The sequence below is a fragment of the Ambystoma mexicanum genome, chromosome 2q (assembly GCF_040938575.1).
Source record: "Ambystoma mexicanum isolate Mex_15411 chromosome 2q, UKY_AmexF1_1, whole genome shotgun sequence".
NCBI lineage: Eukaryota > Metazoa > Chordata > Amphibia > Caudata > Ambystomatidae > Ambystoma > Ambystoma mexicanum.
In genome coordinates, this window is record NC_090924.1 from 1,032,560,120 (window position 1) to 1,032,573,466 (window position 13,347).

At 45.9% G+C, this 13,347-nt stretch overlaps 1 protein-coding gene across 4 annotated transcripts in view; it reads left to right on the plus strand.

Annotated features, from left to right (window-relative positions):
- SLC25A40 (solute carrier family 25 member 40) overlaps positions 1 to 13,347 on the plus strand; it is a 964,848-nt gene that overhangs the window by 778,303 nt on the left and 173,198 nt on the right. For all 4 annotated transcript variants that reach the window (XM_069648384.1, XM_069648381.1, XM_069648382.1 and 1 more), the window contains one exon: positions 5,692 to 5,773. In XM_069648384.1, the coding sequence (XP_069504485.1) occupies positions 5,692 to 5,773 (82 nt within the window). The remainder of the gene's footprint in view (positions 1 to 5,691; positions 5,774 to 13,347) is intronic.

The window sequence follows — 13,347 nt, forward strand, 5'->3', positions numbered from 1 at the left end:
GGAGGGTCTCTTCTCACTAGATCCTCACGTCGAGGTCTCGGATTGTTCCTGTGGGGCCTGCAGCCGGCCCGGTCTAAATAGTCGCTGGCCTCCTCGGGGGTATTGAAGAAATGTGCCCTCCCTTCATGTTGAATACGGAGTTTCGCTGGGTATAACATAGAATAAAGGATATGATTATCCTGCAGGCGCCTCTTGACTGTTATGTACGACATCCTCTGAGTCCAATCTCCAAAGGATCCTTGAATAACCCCCTCTCCTCTCCTGTGTTTTCTCTGACTGTCTCCCTGTCTGTTATTACTGGTCTTAACCTGGTCTCGCTAGCCAACTGTCCTCCCGAATCAGCTATGCTGCTTTTGTGGGTTGAGTCGCCTTTTCCCCTTATTCGTTCTCCTGATGTTACCTTTAGGTTTTGGTTTGTCTTTATGTTCCCTCGTTGGTCTTGTTGGTCACTGGCCCGTCCATTTTCATAGGCCGACTGTGTGCTTTTTTGGCCAAGTCCCACCCCACTTCCAGTCGGGCATTCAATTAAGTCCAATCCCAACAATTTTAAACATTCCAATGCTGCAGTCAGCATAATGTATTGGCGATGGTGTATGTGGGTATACACGATCCCTTCTTCCAGAAGTAATGAATTCCACAATTTTAATGTCGTCTGTGCAGTTCTGTCTTAAATTGGGAATACACAGGAACAGGGTCATAATGTTATTCCTATTAAGAATCACCTTGTCCTGTTTCATTCCCAGTTGTTCCAGTTTGAAGGTACGTTCGCTATTCAGCTTTTTGCTGTAAGGAATGTATTGATCTTTCTCTTTTCCGTACTTTTGACTGGATCTTTGTTTGTTATATTCTTTATTTTTGCTGTTAAGAGTTGTAGGGCGAGTGGTGTGTCCTAATCCAGCGTTGCCGGGAATACGTCCTTGATCTTTTCGATGAACTTTTGGCTCTATTATTTTTTGGCCTGCCTCTGTCCTTGTTTTTGGATGCTTGGGTGGATGATTTTGTGAAGGTAGGGACCTTGCCTTCCGCTTCGCTTGTTGCTTGCGGAGTGTCTCTTGTACCACTTGAGTATTTGTACTTTGATAATTTTTCGCATCTCTCTGCTAAAGTCAAAAAGTTCTCATCTACTTTTTCCTTGGCCAATTACACAATTCCATGGGTGGGATCCTTTTTTGGGCCCTGTTCAATATTAGATGCTGTTTGGAAAACTGATTCAGAGGCTTCCACCGAGTATTCGGTAAGGTTCATAAGCTCTTTACTGGCTTCGGAGTCCTCGATCAAGGTTTGTTGGGCGTCCGTTGAATCTGTTTTCTTATTCCAGCATTTGATGATTCATCTTCTCCCCTGAGAGCACCATCATCCGATTTCTATGATACGATGTTAAACTCGGTTCAAGACCCTTGGTCTCTTTACTTTTTAATTTTGGATGGGCACTGTCAGGCACAGCTTCTGCAGTTACTACTCTTCTTCCTTCAGGTTGTCTTCTTGCCTTTCATTGTGCAAAAAGTGGGTAGGCTGTTGGTTCTTTGTCCAGAGAGTTTCTATCCTGCTTTGAAATGGCCGGCGTAGGGAAAGAGCTAACTTTTATCCCCCTCTGTTTGTCTTCAGGCTGCCCCTGTTGTGCGTTGTCTAAACTTAGTGCAGCATCTTGAAAACTCAAAACCACGCAGCCATTAGCCACTTTTCCTGCTACTGATCGTTGTCGGTCAACAGCCGGTCCTTTTAAAGGTTTTGATGGGTTCTTTGCGTGGTTTGCACTGGGGGTTAAACTTGTTGACTTAATTTTATTTGAATTTAGCTCTGTCTCAACTCTTGCTATTGGCAAAAAATCTTTGGGGGTAATGAAAGTAGATTGGGATCTAAAGGTTTTCTTGGGCTCTTCTTCAGTCTGAGAAGCGTCAGAAGATTTTCGGATTACAAGTGGATCCGTGGCTGGTTGTTGTATATTAGCTTCTGCTTCCGTGGTTTGACAAGAGTTTGTTGGAGAGGGGACCGTTCCACCCCTGGTTTCCAGCGCTGTGACATAACCTTCCAGCTATATCATTTTTGTATGTAGCATTGCTGCCGGTACTGTCTGGTCCTTCAGCGTGTTGTTTATGGATTTATATCATTTACTGAAGGGTGCCAGAGCTATAGTCACCACCGACATTATGGCAAAGAGGTCAGATTTTTTTGATGGTGTCTCTTTGCCATTTTGCGATAGCAAGGTCGATGATCTTCAATTATGCAGTGGTGAGCGAGCAGAAACGGTTTCAGCATTTCTCGCTGGTTGCTTTGAGCTCTGCTTTGTGATGGTAGCTGATTCCGCACTCACTGGTTCTTCCAAGTCAACAGGGTTACTTGTTGGCATCTCAGAGGAAAATGCTTCACGCATCTCAAGAGCAATAGGAAACCCATTACCACTTGGGGCTATTTCCTTTGTGCTGGTTGGAGCAGTTATTCTGAGCCCAGCAGTCAGGTTGCAGTCTCGTCCAGTATCCTTGTTACTACTCGTGCTTTCTCGATTGTCCATGTGCGTTTTCGTTTGGGGCGTGAGATCTGCACTTTTCGTCAGAGACGGCAGGCACTCCGAATTAATGTTGAGTGGTTGAACATTAGCTCTGCCAGGTCCATGTCGCCCCCTCGATCCTTCAGGCCTGGGTCTTTAAAATAACGGTTTTTGTTTGTAACTGTAGCACTGGGCATGTTGAATTTTGTGCCCGACCGGTGAAACCTATGAAGTGCTTGACATGCCTGATATGTCGGAATTGATGCTCCTTCCAGTATCTTGGCTTCTGACAGTTCATCTGAGGAAAGCTGCTCGGAAGATGTATGTTTTTGAAAAAAGCGGGCCACGGAGCCTACAGGTGCTGTGGTCAAGGATCTTATTGGAATTATTTTCCGCAATAGTCTTTTTTTCTTGGTATTTACAAACTTTTTTACCATTGACCTTATTGCGAAATTTGTATGCGCCTTATTGTTTGGTTCCTAATTTGCTTATGTCAGGCTTTTGGCCCGGTCAGGCTAGCACTTTCTGCTCTGTTGCAACTCCCCTTTTAGCAGTGTTTGATGTCGCCACTAATAGCGAGACTTCAGTTAGTTCCGTCGAGTTCAGGTGGTCCTGCAGTTCATCGTCTATTTCCCCCTTATCATTTAAGGTGCCTCTGTTCTCCTTGGGGATGTGTGATTTTTCTAAAGTAGGTTCCCGGGCATTTCAATTGAGTCGTCCAAAAAGCTGTTTACTTCCGGAAATACCACCTTATTTGGGGTCACATTGTTGATTGGGCTCAAAATGTCTGTTGGACTCCTCAGGTCTGGCCCGTTCGTTACTGGGTGAATTTCTATATTAAGCTGATTCGTGTTCAATGCCCACGTTGTAATAGTCAATGTGGCAGTAGTCATTTTATCTCCTAAATTCATAAAACTTAATTTTTTGTTTTCCGCATCCATTTGGTTAACCCCTGCTCCATCTTCCGTGAGAGCAGGGCTGAGTGTAGCTAATGCTAGAAATTCGACGCTCCCCACATCCTTTTCGCACACCCTAATGCGGTGAAATGGAACTCCAGCTCCGAGAGCGTCTCCCTCCAGGCTACTTCTCAGAGACTCCCCCCTCACCCGGCTCGTTTTCTTGCACGAGGGAGGGGGGATGCTTAAGCGTAGCCACTGGCATCCCCTCAGGAGGAAAGCTGAACCCATCCGCGGCTATCCCAGAGGTTTCAAAGTTTTGCAGAAGCTCCTCATCTCTCCTCTGTGCCTGCGCTTCTAACTGTGCAGGGTGTGGGTCCAGCAGGGTGCCAGCCTCAGCGGGTTGCAGTTGCAGATTCAAACTCTCCGCTGGCAACTCCGTTTGTTCAGATTTCCCTGCGGAGGACTTCAAACTCCCACTTACAACCTTCTCCGCTCTCCCGCTTTCCAGTGAGCAAGTCCCATAGGCCCCCCCCGCAGCCCATAAGTCTATGTTGTGGAGGGGGTGTTAAAACGGGATCTGGGGGTAGAAATTTCAGGGTTCATGTCGCCCAGGGGGGAGATGTTGTAGTTGGTTCTATGTTGCAAGGTATGAACTGCATCGTGGTGGAATTATCGAGGTCCTGGGTTCTCATACCTGCTTCCGTTGTTGTTCGTGTAGACGGTGGTGCTGATGCAAGCCTCTTGGTTTGAAAAGCAGTTTTCAGAGGGCTCCTCGACTCCAAAGCCAGTTACTCTCATCGGGGGGCAAGGGGGTGCTGGCTCCGAAGAAGTCTCCCCTCTTCCTCCATTCTCACTTCTGCACTCTGCTGCTTGGAATGCCGCAGACTTCTTCCACCTCTGCTCCGCGAAGGGGGTTTTGGTGAAAATCTCCTCCTCCTCAGGCAATGAAGGTAGCGAACAGACTACCAGCGGTACAAAGAAAGAAAGCAGACTGCAGCAGACTGCTTCCACCCTGCTGCCAACTAGAAAGCACTTTATAGCCAATAGGTCTCAAGAGGATAAATCAGGGGCAATACGCTTGCCTGAGAAGCCTCTAGGTATTAAGCGTGTTATAAATAACCAATTATAGTTATAATTAATAATTATACATTATAATAATATACAATTGATATAAAATTGATTTCAAACATTTTTATATATTTTTATATCAAAGGCATATTAAGTTTATAACAAACCACATCAAAGGGTGGAGGGAGTAAGACCGGGAGCAGGGGGCGTGACCAATTGTCAAAATGTAACATTGTACAAAAGGGGACCCTTTCTACAACTTTTGTTAAATGAGGAGTATAATGGTAATTTAAAATTGGAACCATACTGGGATTGTCCTGTGCAAATTGATATATTCTGGGGTGGATAATGAAAAATATAAGGGTTTTTAATTCTGCCTGTACACTGGGATTGTCAATTGAATGGAATAATGCGATTGTCAAACTGTTAATTTGCAGACCTCGTGTAATAATGGACTGTAAACTGGGAATATAATGAGGTGTTCAAACTGGGCATATGCTTGGCAAACTTTGTAATTGCAAAGAGGGTAATTGACTTGTGCAGTAAAGAAGTTCCCGCCCACACTGCCTAAACGCACGCTGTCGATGAGGGCGGGTTCACACTGCCTCTGAGGCACAGTGTTTGCTTGAGTGTCTAGCGCTGGCAAGTGTGTGGCTGCCTGTAGTGGCCCTAGACCGCCCTGAGGAATAATGGCCTAGTTTCCTTATGGCAGCAGTTCGGAAAACATGCTAGGAGATAGCAGTTAAGGAAGACCGATAAAGTCATAAGTGAACATATGGGAAATGGGCAATGTTGTGTGCAAAAGGGGTATAATGTCAACCTGGCATGATGTGTGGAGTGGGTCTGCTGGAAACAGTCATACTGCGCAAAATTGGGATACAGGATACTGGTAATGATCTATCTATTTAAATATAGCTAGGTTCATATTTGCATGCATAACTAAATTGAGAAAATAAATTATTCCTTAAAATATTTGGCACTTTATAGTGACATTGCCATTTGTACTTCACATCAGAGAAAGTTCTTGTGATCAATCTTACTACATGTTCAGTGCACACGTCATTAATATGCCTTAATATGTATGTATATCAGATGACTACACACTAGATTTAGATGTTTTTCAGAAATCTAATCGACAATATAAAGGCACTACAGAAGAATTGTCAGGGCAAGGAAAACCCTTGGCATACATATTTTTGATATATCCAAAATGTTCTGCCTTCTTTGCTTGGCTTTTAGGTGGCTGCTGTTATAACGTTGCCTTTTGATGTTGTGAAAACCCGCAGGCAGGTTGAAGTAGGAGAATATGAGGTCTTCAGTAGTAAGTGAATTCACTTGGTTGAAATAATTGTTAAACCAAATGTTTGCCATATGCTCAAACCATTTGTTTGCTTGTTTTGCCACATTAACATGCTTGTAATGCTGAAGTACGTTGATTATACTGTTGTTCAAAAGACGTGTAATGTCATTTTGATAGAATATGTATAGCACCCCTCTGCGAGAAACAGGTTATGTCTATACCCATACATTTCTTGAGAAATAGATCAAGCCATCGTGAAAATGTACCTGATACACAGATTATTTGAAAAGGGATAGTTTTGCGTATACATTTCTTAAATGTTTACTGTAAAGCAATGTTTGTAAAGCTGCGCTATTTTCCCTAATCTTGCTACAGACATCAGACCTATACTCCATGCACACACATAATCTTCGTTAAATTTGTTGTAGAAATGGATATGTTCCTGTGATGTACTTCACTCGTACTAACTTACATTAGATGCCTAAACTGAACCCCAGTGTGAATGACCTCACATTTCACACCTGGGACGCCAATAATTAAAGTTTACAAAAGTGTCATATACTTCCAAGTTCCCCGTAGGATTATGGGAGATCATAGCAAGGTACGTTTGATTGCATTGCTTTACATTTCTCAATTCCATTCATAAAATGCCTAGGCAAGCATCCGTTAATCCTTGTTAGCTCTTCCACCCTATTGTTTGTTAAAATAAACAAATCATTTACAAGTACGTAGAATGAAATGAAAAACATGTTTGCATTTCCTTGATGAATAGGCTAGAAGCCGATTATGCAGGATGTCTGTTTCATTGTATATTGCACTGCTAGCCTGTACGATGGGAGTATCTGATAAGTGCCACTTTTCAAAGATGGTCTTATCCTGTATAATTTTGGGGAGCCCACAGAGAGTCCCCCCCAACAATGTCATGTGGCCTGCTTAATCAGTGATCGAAGTAGGTGGGAGCGGTCGGGAGCTGTGCTCCTCTACTTCTTTTAATTACGTTTTACCGTTCCTATACTTTTATTACAAAAAGAAACCGTTCCGGAACGGTATCGTTTTAAAATAAAAGTGTAGGAAGAAGTAGAAACTTGCACTTTCAGTGCACTGCACAGGACGTTTCCTTAAAGAGCAGGCACGTGTGTGTTGGGTTTTTTGTTGTGCATGGGAGGGGGTGCGGCGATGAGGTCTGTAGGGAGCGGTCCAGGCCAGTAGGCAACATAGTTCCACTACTTCTTTTCGTACACTTCGACCACTGTGCTTAATTTGCCCTCCACCCATTGCAACTATGATGAGGTCCCCTGCCTTACTATGGGGGCAAGGGTTGGAGTAACCAGAGAGGCCGGGTGCAGCCACCTACTAAAAAGTGCTGGGCTAGGAATAGTTCATGGATGATCCCTTGGCTTACCCCACCATCCCCCAATAGTTTGGTAGGGGATTTTCACAAGGGACAAAAACACAGCCCTGTTTCTTTGGGGGAAGCACCTACTATGAATACATCTTTTAAATCACCAACCTCCCTTGGTGCAATAATGTTCAAACCCTACCCCATGCAGAATGAGTAAGATTCCCCAGCTAGGTATGAATACAACAGTCATGGCATCTGATTTCATAATGAGAATCATTCTGCTCTTCTGGCGAAGGCAGAATGGTTTGGGAGGTGAGAAGTTCGGGGGAACCCATGATAGGGGACAGAAATGTTATATTTGGTGACAAAACTATGTATGCAAGCTGTCAGGGGCAGACCTGAAGAATTTGAGCTGCATTCGCAAGATGCCAATATTGAGGGGAACTGCAGAGGTTTGCAGCATGGGCTCCTCTAACACAAATGAATAACATTATGTTCCCAACATATCAGACAGCCAGCCTGTATGGGTTTAGCCTCTGGGATGGAGATGACCACCAGTGCAGCAGAAAAGTGACTGAGTAATGAGCCTTAATCCAACTTCGAGGTCCATAATTATGAACACGTGAATACTGTCACGCTTACCTGAGTCTGTGCAGAAGCAATGGAGTCCCCCAGGTTCCTTCTCTGGTTCTACACCACCCTTCAGTTAGTGGGAAGTCTGACCTGCCAAAAGAGTGAATTGTTAGGGGTGAACTCCAAGGGATAGCAACCCTCATTCCCCCTCCTAACCCATCTAGATATCTAAGCATCCTGGTGCGTGTCTCACCTGTGTGTTTAATTTCGTGCGCCCTCCATCCTGCTCATGCAGGGGCGCTATTTCTTGAGAGTTGCTTTAGAGTTGCTGTCGAATGCCCTGCTTTAGCTCCAAGGGTTCGTGATACAGTTTCTGCACTGGGACTTCAGTTCAGGTAAGTTCTCAGGTAAGTTCATGTAAGTAGAGTCTCAATGTTCGTAACTGCCCAGTTAACTCACTGGGCGAATCTGGTGTTTCCGTTCTGCCATGGTGCTATGTGCCAGGTCACAGCACTGGACTGCAGCAACAGCGGTGAGCGGAGATGGCGAAAGAATACTAATGTCTTTTCTCTTTCTTTGCAGGATGCCCGAGGCGGGCTACAGATGCGCGAAAAGAAGAACAGTGGTTTCCGCTGCAAGCGACTAATGTCTTTTCTCTTTCTTCGCAGGAAACCCGAGGCGGGCCATAGGTGCGCGCAATGAAGAAAGTGCAGCCAGTGATGTTCGATGTAAGTGTAAAAGGTTCTGCTTTAGAGCATGCAGTGCAGCGATTTGCAGGCGCGTGTAACTCACTGTGAGGTAACTGTTTTATTTCTCTCCTTCTCGTTGCAGGGTTAATGAAGCAAGCGCTGACTCAGGTCGTCGGATGGAATCGAATCGGGAAGGCTGAAGACTGAGAACCAGGCAGCGGTAAGCATGTGCTCTCGAGCTCACAGGAAGCACACGAAGCATGGGCTGCTCTTCGAGTGTGGCTTTTATAGGCAACCACGCCCAAACACTAGAATGCCTTGTAACTTCCTGGATGCCAGGATATCCCTCAATGTCCATATTGGAGTGGCAGGAAGTGATGTAAATACCAGGAAACAAGTATGCAGTTACCCTAAGAGATGGGATTGTTTACTCTGAGTGACTGCTGTGAGTGTCTTGAATGCCAGGCTTTTACCAACTTGGCCCCTACCTGATCTCCCCACCTGCCTGCACTTGCCCCAAAAGGGGGTAAGGGTGTAAAGGAGACCCCCTTGCTAGTAATCATGACAAATACGTTAGGCGAGGGCCCTCAGCAGAGCTGTGACCTGGCCCTTGTACCAGCAATGGCTGTTTTCAGACGGGTGTGGGCTTTTGGAGACAGTGGAGGAGCGATTCTGGAGTGTGTTGAAGTCCGACGCAACAGGAAAAACTGCAGAAAGAGCCTGGGGAGTGGAGGCCAGAGCGGGAAGATTATTGAAGAGAATGGCAATCAATAATAGAATGGAATATCAAAAGTAACAGACAAAACCTGAAAGCTTAAGAAATTAACCCTTCCTTGGAGGAGCCTTGGCGACATAAGGGTAAGCCTATGCACAGACCCCTTACCTAAACTCGGGTACCACCCACATGGAGTGTGAGGCCAGCGGAAGGCCTCTGTAGGGTCGTCCCATCTCGCTAGGTGGCCTCAGGCAGTCTGCCATACTACCTGTCATACCTCCCCTTTAACCCTTTTTTCTATTTAATCTCGTTACATATAATCAACATCCTACTCTCTAGTTAGCTTTTAAACCTACATATCCTTCCCCTGACACGTTGCCCAAACCTTACTCTCTCCTACTTAACATTTAACCTACTTAACCGTAATTAAATATGTACATATAACTACACACACATATATTTATATACAACAAATAACACCCATAAAACACTATCCCAGTGGGGTAACTGCTGCAGCCAGTCACCACATTCACAGTACCTTTCGTGGGTCTGTCCTTGATGGCTCTGCAGGCTGTTGCATGGCTGGCTGAAAGGCTTGTGGCAGTGCTGGCTGGGGGCCTGTCCTCTGATAATAAATGATGGGGGCCTGACCACTCTTCTTTCTTTTGGGTGGCCTGTCCACCACACGGGGCCACCCACACTCACCGCACATCCAGTGCTCTGTTGGGTATTTTGGGCAGTGCCTCTGTTTTCTTCAGGGTGGACCTGTTGGCGTGAGGGGCACTCACAATCACTGCCGCACCTGCAGACCTTTTTAGTCTACTGGGTGGACCCTGTTGGCTGGTGGGCCCACCCACGCTCACCACCACATCTGTGGGGCTGCCCTGTTAGCATGGGGACTGTCACTGCTGTGCCCCACGCCACCAATACAACTTCTGGCAGCATCCTGATAGCAACAGCGACGCCTGTTCGGGCTTCTTGGCCTACCCCCTCAGCAATGTGTCATTAGATGCAGGGGGCGGGCTGCTGGCCTTAAACTGGACAGCTCCACTGGCCAGCCCAGTGCTTTTCTTCACCCGGACTGCCCAATAGAGAAACCCAGAAGTTCCTCTGTCCACAGGACTTAATTTCACTGCTACTGACATGCACTGCTCTTTTTTTACTGTCTTCTTTTTTAACTGTTTTTTCCTTTGTTTAATCCTCACTGGATTCTTTTCTCCCCTGCCCAGTCCTTTCCTGGCCAGGGTATTTTTTTCCATTGTTCTTTTCTTTCTTTTACATATTCCATCCAGCCCCATGGTGGGCTGGATGGTTTGATCCAAAACACATACACAGCACACACAAATAAAGAAAACGCACTGCACATTTAATAAATTACCTTTATTACACGGGTGTCAGTGTCTTTATTTCTAGATGTTCTCTTAGCGGACAAGCATGTATCACCCTGCTAGTCAGGACCCTGGGGGCCATGGGCTACATAAGGAGAAGAGGGAGAAAGAGTTCTAAGGGAATGTGGAGGTAACAGAAAGAGAGGGGAAGAACAACACTAGAGCAGAGGAGTTTGGGAAAGACCTAAAATGAGAAGAGGTGGAAAGATGCACGCAGGAAGGTAGAAATATAGTGGTGGAGGAGACACATCCAAGAGGAGACTGAAACAGACAGAGAGGAGGAACAGGCATGATAAAGCCCTTCAGAAAGCAGCTGCGGAAGGAAGGATGTATATGCATGTGGCAGAGCTATTACCGTACCAGAAGAAGGAAAAGATGAGTACAGTAGAGAGAAGTTGGAAAGGCTCCTTTAGGTACAATATCATCCCAATTCATCAAGGAGGTAGAGGAGGATGGGATGTTTGGAAATAGAGCCAAGGCCCCGGGACAGTGAGAAAGTGTGTGTGACCAGACCCATCCTGTAGACCAGCACAGGTGGCTAGCCCTTGTTGGAAGATCTAGGGTTTGAATTGGCAGCACCCCAACCTTTCTTCTGCTGCTGCCTGGGCATAAACTCCAGTCACACTTGGGCTCCTGGGGAACCCCTCCATATGGTTCTCCAAGACAGAAGTGCCCAGGATAAGAAACAGAAGAGCCAAACCACTGGATCCCGGAGTCAAGAAGGGTTCCATGTGTTAAAATCACAACAGAAATGCAGTGGTTAAGGGCAGCGGGGGACACCCCGTCAACCCCTGCTCCCCTTAAATGGTATAACGGGGTACACCTTTACCGGTCAACAAACCACAGCATTTTTGCCACGATTTTTGGCACAGGTGACATTTTTCCGTGATTTTATTACTGCATACCATCAAGAAGGAAGTGCAGGGTCACTCACACCCCAGATTGTTAATGCCTATGTAGTTGACAGTACTCCTAGGTAAATAACCCATACTGAGAGACTTTGTTTGAACCTATTGACTTTTTTATTGCACTCAGAGACTTAATTCCTGAGACTTAGAGATACCATTCAGTTGTTGTGTTGAAGGTTTAACATTAAGTCCAGGTTTTGTAGCTATCCTTAATAAACCTGTACCTGTTAAAATTCAAATGTTCCTATATCCGCTATATCCGTCTTGCATTGATTAACTCTGATTCATGACAGTTGGTGTCAGTAGTGGGGTCAAGCAGTCCAGCGTGTAAGGCCACCCATCGCCAAACCCATCCAGCCTGTCCCACTGTATCAGCACCCCGGCACAACATATGTGCAATATGGCAGCCACCAATTTCTGCACCAACGTCAACCATCCATACCTGCTGATCCATGTTAGTATGTGTGATGACCTTGTTTGCATGTGATACATGACTCGTGGTGATGGTACCTGGCCATACAATGGTAATGCTTGACAATTCAAAGCATTCTTATCACATTTCATGACACTAAGGCTGCAAGGTAGGAGCATCTTGGTCAATTAGGACAGTACCTGGAATTTGTTGAGTGTATCTACCATCTGATCTGATAACCAGACCTATCATGCGAGTAAATTGTCTCATCATGGCAATATCTGGCAAGCGATGCAAGTGGCCTGTTATGCCAGTACTTGGCATGTTAAAGGAGTAGTGGCAGTATCTGGCATATATGATAATGTATTATATATGAGGGAATAATTGGGCTTTTCTCCAATAGTGGACTGTACACATTTTGAAAGCCCAAAATAAAATTAGTAACTAAACAAACAGTGGCTCTGTGTGATGGGAACCCCTGCTTCGGGCCGTGTCATCTGTGCCCTTGGTTTGCAGGTATTCCCTCCCACTAGCATGGAGTTCCAGCCTGCCCAAAGTAACGGTCTACCTCTCAGAGCTTGGATGCTTCTGGGTGTGGACACGCCCCCAGCAGTCATCTCTGCCGGTATTTACAGATGGAAGAATGGAGTCTCCTCGCGTAGCTACTCTCCTAGGAGTTGGCCCACGCTGCGTAAATTCGTCTTAGGCTCCTTTGTAAAAGACCACTTTGTTTAACTGATCTCTCTCTCTTCTCAAAATTCTCTTCCATTCACAGAACTCCCGCTACTCGGGTCTCCTCAGTTACGGAATTTAGCCTCCTGCGTAGTACCGCCGACTTTCTATCGGGGCTCTCAGATCCACCCGCGAGCCTCTACCTTACCCTCTGGTAGGTGTCATCTTCTTACGCTGAAGGTTGCATATAGTAATAGCCTTTACCTGGCTTCCGATTCATCCTGTCTTTTCCTCTTTGTACTCGGAAGGCTTTGGTATGGGGATTCGAGGGACTACTTCGCCCAGGATCCTTCGCTTCTACTAGGACATTCGCGTCCCTCTTCAACAGGTTAGTTTCGGGTAGGCAGTCAATCTCTTTTCTGTCGAACCCCAATCATTGCTCATACCACTTGCCTTTTACTATCAAAGGCCATCCTGAATCGTCCTGTATGCCCTTCTGTCTTCCACTAAGACAAGCAGGGGAAGTCATCTATATCGCGGTAAGCCAATTCCTCAGAGGTAGATTTCTTTTCTTTAAACCTGTTACCTCCTCTGGAGCTAATTGGCCTCCTTTTCAGAGTTGCATAGAGTGGGTACCACTCCTTAGCCTGTGCCAGCTGGAGGTATTCAGGATACCTTAATCTCCTCCCATCTACCTCCTGGAGTGACACCAGAAGCTGCGCACCTTAGCAGAACTGCCTAGGGTTTCCCTGGGGTTCTCTCTGCGATCAAGCCTTTGAGCCAGATCGCACGGGGATTCGCAGGGGAATACCTACTATCCGCAGTGGCCGTGTCCACAGCAAATACTCAAGGTAGGTGGTTTTCCGTACCTTAAATGACACGCATGTGACAGTATA